The sequence below is a fragment of the Papaver somniferum genome, chromosome 3 (assembly GCF_003573695.1).
Source record: "Papaver somniferum cultivar HN1 chromosome 3, ASM357369v1, whole genome shotgun sequence".
In the NCBI taxonomy this organism is placed as follows: domain Eukaryota; kingdom Viridiplantae; phylum Streptophyta; class Magnoliopsida; order Ranunculales; family Papaveraceae; genus Papaver; species Papaver somniferum.
In genome coordinates, this window is record NC_039360.1 from 76,949,711 (window position 1) to 76,957,111 (window position 7,401).

The 7,401-nt window shown below is 37.4% G+C and overlaps 1 protein-coding gene across 2 annotated transcripts; it reads left to right on the forward strand.

Moving 5' to 3' along the window:
• The first annotated feature begins 1,437 nt into the window (after window positions 1-1,437).
• Window positions 1,438-6,574, forward strand: LOC113356560 (bromodomain-containing factor 1-like). Of its 2 annotated transcripts, XM_026599723.1 has the most exons (8): window positions 1,439-1,605; window positions 1,835-2,614; window positions 2,716-2,793; window positions 3,792-4,035; window positions 4,543-4,624; window positions 5,116-5,251; window positions 5,514-5,855; window positions 6,210-6,574. In XM_026599723.1, exons 2-8 carry the CDS (start codon window positions 1,922-1,924, stop codon window positions 6,411-6,413), a joined length of 1,779 nt encoding a protein of 592 aa, XP_026455508.1. In that variant the 5' UTR covers window positions 1,439-1,605; window positions 1,835-1,921; the 3' UTR covers window positions 6,414-6,574. The 2 variants fall into 2 exon arrangements, with proteins under 2 accessions (XP_026455507.1, XP_026455508.1); XM_026599722.1 differs by having other exon boundaries at window positions 1,438-2,614.
• The last annotated feature ends 827 nt before the right edge of the window (window positions 6,575-7,401 follow it).

The following is a 7,401-nucleotide window of genomic DNA, read 5'->3' on the forward strand; positions in this document are numbered from 1 at the left end:
AATGCAAGTTTCACTATTTATAGTGTTATTACCAAGGCTTGAGTTGAAGACAAGATAGTGCCTCCTTAAGATATGCAATGAATGTTTATTTTTGAAATTAACATATACCAACTGTATTCCAACTGTTAAACCAATATCTTTCATAGATGACAACTAATATTAGCTAACACACATCCATGTATTTTACTAATATAGTAACTAACTAGAGATATACAAACCTAAAAAGATACTAAAAAATTGGTTTCAGGATCATGTCCGAGTATCAAAAGAATATATTGAACACTAGGATATTAGAGCTTTGCACATGTTCAAATAATTATGTCAACACTTTTGAACATTCCTATTTTAACCCATGTACACCTCGATGTCTTCAGAAACCCGAAGATGACAGACATATGGAAGTGCAATGTTCTGTTAGACTCTATTGGGATCAGACCTGGATTAGATCCCGAGGATCAGTCCAAGATTAGATCCTTAATTGGAATAGGTCCTATGATAAATCCTTGCATCACATTTTCAATTATCAAACAAGTTTCGCAAGTCTACTTCCTTTAACTATATAATTGAAATTGTTTTCAAACATAATTCTGAGGTATGGATTCAATATTTATATTTAAAATATACTTTGCATGAGATTGAGTTTGGGTTTTTATAGCAATTGCTATTTTCATATATGAATATGGTGCGGTTTAGTTGACGTCATTGTGAGCAAAATTGTATCAAAACTATAATCTTACGCCCCTGTGAATCGTCCAAGGCTAACTCTTACAGTCATCTATCATTTAAGATTCAAGATAAAAACCATGGTTAAAAATGTTGATCCAGGCTGGGAACTTGAATCAGATCTCAAATAACATTTCACTTTGCGCCTAACCATTTGACTTAGAGAATCTGAATCATCAAACTAACACACAACTCCAATTGTTGTACCCAATGAAGTGAAAAGAGTGAATCTAAGCCATCAAATTAACACATATATACTAGTGATCCCAAGATTCCACTCTTTGTGACGAACCACACGGCAAAAAACCTGATTCACACAAAATAAAATAAAAAGGAATGGTTAACCTAAGGGGAGAGGTGGAATTTTACTAGTAGAAATATTATAGGGTGTTTGGAATTTTGTTTTGCGACTTATGGAAGTCGAAAAATCAGAAATCAATTTGGCAATAATTTTTCTGAAAGATTTCTAAAAGCAAAAAAGTCAGCTTTTTGTGAAGCAAAATAATTCTGCTTCTGACTTCTACTTCTGGAGAAGCAGAAGTCAGAAACAGATTTGTATCCAAGGGGGTGGAATTTTGGTTAGCTAGACCCTGCTCAAGCCCAAGACAGGCCAATTGCGGTGGATGTGCCAAAATTAATATCAGCTACACGACGTCTTCACCGGGTTACTGTACGACGTCTTGAGCGGAAATATTAGTATCCGCATTCCGCACCCTTTTAACAAAGAAACGAACGTCCTCCTCCTCTGTGACTGTCTCTCTCTCTTCCAGGTCTGAAGTCGAAACTTTCAGTTTCAAAGCCTCAAAAACCCGCCAGAGATAGACGAATATACCCTCACCATCAACGATTAATCTCTTCCAGTTTTGCTTTCACTCCTCCCTGGTAACGTATCTAACGAAGGGCCCATTCAATTTAAAGTTATGCCCTTCTTCTCTACTGTAAATTAGGGTTCTTCGAAATTGTGATCTGAATTTAGGGTTTTTCTTTTCTAATGAGAATTATATTCTTAGTTGGACTATGAAAAAGAACGTAATTAGTACCTGAAACCCTAGTATTGGGGAGTTCTTCTGAAGAGTCTTTAGATTGTTAATTGTACTGGTGATTTTATCAGTTGTGCAGAAATTATCGGTCTGGGAGTAAATTTTGGGGTTTTTGAAGAGGACAACAGAAACCAAGTTTCTCTGTTGCAGAAGCCAACATGAAACGAAAACGAGGTCACAAGAAAGGAAAACATAGAAAGAAGGCGGCAGTGGATGTGGAAGGCATTCCTGTTTTGTATGATGTTGATGTTCAATTTGAAGATGATAATGATAATGATAATGATGATGATAGTGATAGTGATCTCGGTGGTGCTCAGTTAGATTCCAAAATGGAAGTTGCAGTGCCAGCTCCAGTGGTGCCTTATCAACCTCCTGCATTCACAAAGCCTACTCCAAATATAATTACTTACAAATCAGGTGGACGGCATGGAATTGGACCTGTTAAAGTGAGACTTAAGTCGTCAAAAGTGATAAAGCCTCAAGAGAGTAGTCCAGATATGCTGGATAAGAGTGATACCGACAAGAGCAGTCAACATGTGAGTCTAGAAAAGCTAGGTGAAGTGGAGAGGACAGATGATAGTGGCAGCTCTTTGCCTGAAATGCAGTCGGTGGTGGTTATGGAGAAAGTGCCAAGTAAATCTGGAACCTTAAAAATCAAGTCTTTCAGAGGATCAAGTTCTGTGAATACTATAGTGAATGTTGCTGGTAGTCCTGCCCAGGTGCAAGGTGTAAAGAGTACCCAAACTGCCTCAGATAATGACAAGAAAGTGGAGCCATCAGTGTTGAGGGAACCGAAGTTTCATCTACAAGAATCAGTGTATAGTGAACAAGAACTGAATACCTCCCTTATGGTATGGACGATTTACTCTGTGGATATCATTTGTTTTGTACCACTGAACTTGAACAATGTCAGTTGAACTAACTTTTGGTTTTCCCTTCTTTGTGTTCTTAGGTGATCAGGAAAATTATGAATATGGATGCAGCCGAGCCCTTTAGTGTTCCAGTCGATCCTGATGCCCTCGGAATACCTGTAAGTCTGTCATCTACTTTGGAGGGAGTGTAAATAGTTGTTTCACTATGTTCGTATGCAGCATAATGTAACACTAGGAGTTCGGTAGTTGCATATACCATGGTTATAGTTGATACACCTTATTTGTAGTTTAAACTTTTATATTAGTTTGAGTTCATTTCATTTTTCTAGTGATATTAGATTTCCGTTATAACCAATCCAAAGATTTCATTTTTGCTACCTGGTTACTTGTGGATTGGGTTGTGGGTATCAATCCTAGGGTAATATGTACTAGCCTACTAGGTAACCCTACCGGCTTTTACGATATCATCACTCCCAGTTTCACTTCCATACGTGCTTCTTTTACTTCCCCTAATTTCCCTTGCAAACCTGTGAGTATGGATTTAACGCCTGAAGAAACACAAAACTTGTCATCTAATTTGCTTTGCTTTAGAGACATAGGTGAACATGTGAATCTTTTTTGGAAGCCTCTGCTCCCCTGATGCAATTTTATTCTGATGTTTACTTGTTTAAACCGTGTTAGCTCTACAGCAATAACAACAACCAGGCCTTTAGTCCGAAACAAGTTGTTAGAGGGTTATTTTATTTTTCTAGTTTCTTAGCTTTTTGGGCTCTTAGCTCTTTTTTGAAGTTACATCTTGTACCCCTTTGGTTTATGGGGGTCCGGGGCCTTCGGGCCCCTTAAGTAATTCTTGTAATTACGTTTTTTGCTCATAATAAACTTTATTGACCGAGTAAAAAAAAAAGTCCGAAGCAAGTTGGGTAGGCTAGAAATTAAACTGTGCTATCCCTACCATTGGTTTTACTAACGAGTTGGGATTTTTCATCTTTCCACTTTTGACGTGCTTTGTAATCTTAAATACTGTCAAATCTAGTTCGGTTATTGAAGTTACATACTAGGAGGTCATTTTGTTCGTGTTGATCAAATAATTTTTTTAGGGTGTCATTCTATTGTATGTGATCTTGTTTATGGATTTGTGTTTCTTTCCTCGATATAGGACTACTTCGATATCATTCACTACCCTATGGATTTTGGCACTATATGCAAAAATCTTGAACATGGCAATAAATACAAGAACTCCAAGGATGTATTTATGGATGTACAGTACATCTGGGAGAACTGTTACAAGTACAATAATAAGGGCGATTACATTGTGGATCTTATGAGACGTGTGAAGAAGAATTTTATGAAGTATTGGGTGGCTGCAGGGTTATACACCGAGCGATCGCAAAGAGCTAATGGTTAGAACTCTTAACCATAAAGCCATAGTCTTCTTTAGTAATTGCTTGCAATTTCTTGGCTATGGTTTTTTTTTTGTTCTATACTTCCAACTAGATCAGTAGATTGTATATATAAGCTACACTCTTTGTCAGTTAATGGCCCATGATGGACCATGGTATTGCCTTATATACTTTACCAGTGTTGGTTCATTTTACCTGTAAAAAAGCACTGAATAAATATTAAAATCCTCAAAGTCTTATGATGACTAAATAAGTGTTAGTTGTTGCGATCTCATTTAAGTTTGGAACTTGAAAGGCTTAAATACTGTTATAAAATCATGTGAATAGCATGAGGAATAGGAAAGAGAGACTAAATAACAGAACCTGTTATTGGGAAATAATCTAGCGCTTGCTCGTGGTTTACATTTGGCCATTGATTGTGGTTGGTTTTTTCCAAAATTATTGAAGCGTTTTTCGATTCATTTTTGGGACAGCAAATCTGATTAGTTCCATGCTTCCTTTTTACAGGTTCTAGTGAAAGCATGCAGGGGGAGAATGCTGCTCACTCTGTCAAGGGCACTCCTTCCAAACAGGCACGTAAACGTCATGGGTATGCCACTTGTCCCACTTCCTTATTCTTCAATGGCTGTATAGATTCTACTTGAATTCAGTAGAAACTACAATTACACCCTTCTGTTGGTTGGGGATGCTTACTGAGCTCCTAAACTTGACCCAGTACTGCTGAGTCTCTGGACAAGCCAGGAACTTCAACTATCATTGATTGATGGTTTATAAAATATGTTGATTAACAGTAGTTTTGGTAGAAGAAAAAGAGTGCCAAATCAATCTTAGGCCCATATACTAATGAGTTATTATTAAACTAAAAAGTTTTCAGAACAGCTGCGTTGTTTAGTCTCTTTTGTTTTTCTTCAAGCAATTGAGTCATTCATGTTAAAATAGGCCACTGGGCGGTCTATAGGCAACTTCTTGTATCTATTAATTCACTTCTTCTGAAGCAGTGTTTGATATTCAATACATTGGCAGTTAATGGTTCCAACATGCAGTTTTGATCTTTGTTTGTTATGTCTTTCTTCGTATCAGAATGAGACAGCACAAAAGCGATTGTTTATGTGCTGTCTGTGTTATGAAACGCAAAAGAAGGGAACGTGATGCTCAACTTATTGAAAATCAGATTGAAATAAGTGATGGAAATCTGTCTCAAGACCCTAAGCAAGAGGTAATACCAAATCCCTTTATGTAGTATCGAATTGTGCTTGATCAATTGACACATTTTCTGTGTTTATGAAATAATTCGTCTCCCAATTAATCAGCAGACCCAGTTACTTATCTCTATGATTTCCAAAAGTCTGTTCTCTGCTGCTTCTTCTCCTTTTTTCTATTTCTTATTTTTGTTTTAGTTTGAAGCCTTCTCAGTCATTCTTGGGACATCATTTACTTTTGTATCAATAATAATAATTTTTCTGTACTTTGTTACGTAGGAGACTGCAGGAACTCCTTTCAGTGAGGATACATCATCAAATCTGGAATCTTACCCAGTCGCTGGTGCAGACATTGATATGGAAGAACAAGCTCAGAAAATGAAGCTGGAAAGTCAAGAGGTCAGTGACAATGATGTGCAGAACCAGAACAAGGACGAGGGAGAACCTTCCGAAGCATTACAGACAGGAGGAGATGCATCTGGAGAAGAAGGGAACCTCGAGTCGCGATTCCAGGAAATGGATGCTTCACGTTTTGCCACTGAATCTGGTTCCCAGAAAAATAACCTACCATTGCATCAGGGAGAGCCTACCACCGCGGAGAAATTGCAGCATAAGCAAGAGGTTGACAGTTGGCACCATCATTTATGCTATTGATGGTTTTGTTTACATCCTATTTTACACTCCAGTTAGTATTACACTTACACCTCCGCGTATGAGCCCATGATAAAGATGACCCAAGGGGTCAGTTTTTAATTATGAAGAATTCGTACATCATAGGAAAATCAGATATTGAGTCATCTCATGCGGGATACAGGAAGAGCGTAAACTGTGTTAGAATAAGTGAGGCTGTTAGAGTTAAATAGTATGATTGAACTTGCAAGTGATGCCATTTTTCTTAACCTCGTCGTTATAGCTTGTCTAGAAGTTAATACTCGTCTAACTTTAATTTCTGTATCCATTTTGTTTTGTATACAGGAACTGAGAAAAAGGAATCAGCAAATTGAAATCTACAAGAAATTCTTCGGTGGCGAAAATCCTATGCTTACAGAGTTGTGTGGCAATCTTTTTTCTGGTGATCCTAGATCAGTTTGGAGCGGACCACATTCACTTGTTCCCCGTCATGTTTCACTACGAAGTAGCAGAGGCATCCATGCGGCCCTATCAACGTTTATGAAATAACCAGCTCCAGGAAACTCTTCTTGGTGTAGTACTTTCAGTATATACTGCCAAACAAGTTGTTATTCGTGTTTACTCGGGAATCGTTGGAATATTTGTGTAAATTGAAATGTTTCCAAGAAAAATAAATAATAAAGTCTTTATCCAGATCCCAGTTTTGAATATCACTTGATAGCTCTGTCAGAATTTTAACATTTCACAGAGTTTGCTCTTGCCATCAGGACACGGATACATTCACCTGAATGGATGTTTGTATCATGTGAAGTTCCTAGACAACAAAAATTCGGATGAGCATCGTATAAGAAAACAGTATATTGGTAGATCACTGCAAGGCCAACTTAACATACATTTTCCTGTGGTATTCCTTGGATGCAAATGCGATAAATAACTATTGGATCAAGGTATAGGATTTACCTTGGAAAAATTGGACTTCAATGGTGGATCTTCAACTAACTTAAGGTAGCAGCCTACAATTTCTTGCGAGCGTTTCTTTGGGTAACCGGCATAGATACTAGCTCATGAGAGTTCAATTGACATCAATGCAATGACAAGCAACTCGGATTGTGGAAGCGTAGGTGCAGTATGATACTTGTTCCAAGATCTTTCAAGTATAGTTAACCAAATTGAGTCCAGTTTAGCAGAGTTGTCCACACAGGTAGGCCTGGTAAGTCCTATGGGTAGGGCTGTTCATGGTCGGTTTTGGTTCGGTTTCTAGCCAAACCAAAACCGAAACCAATATTATTGGTTTCTAAAAATCTAAACCAAACCAATCCATTAATCATTGGTTCGGTTTCCAAATGGTTCCAGTTGATTTCGGTTTGTCCCAGTGGTTTCTGGTTAACCAATAATTATGTCAAACCAAAAAAAAATACACAAATTTACAGATAAAAAAATCGTAGTTGACGATAGTATTGGTTTACACAAATATACAGACAAAAAAAAATCAAGAATAGTTAAAGCTTACTCTAATTCTAGAGATCAAATGAAGATA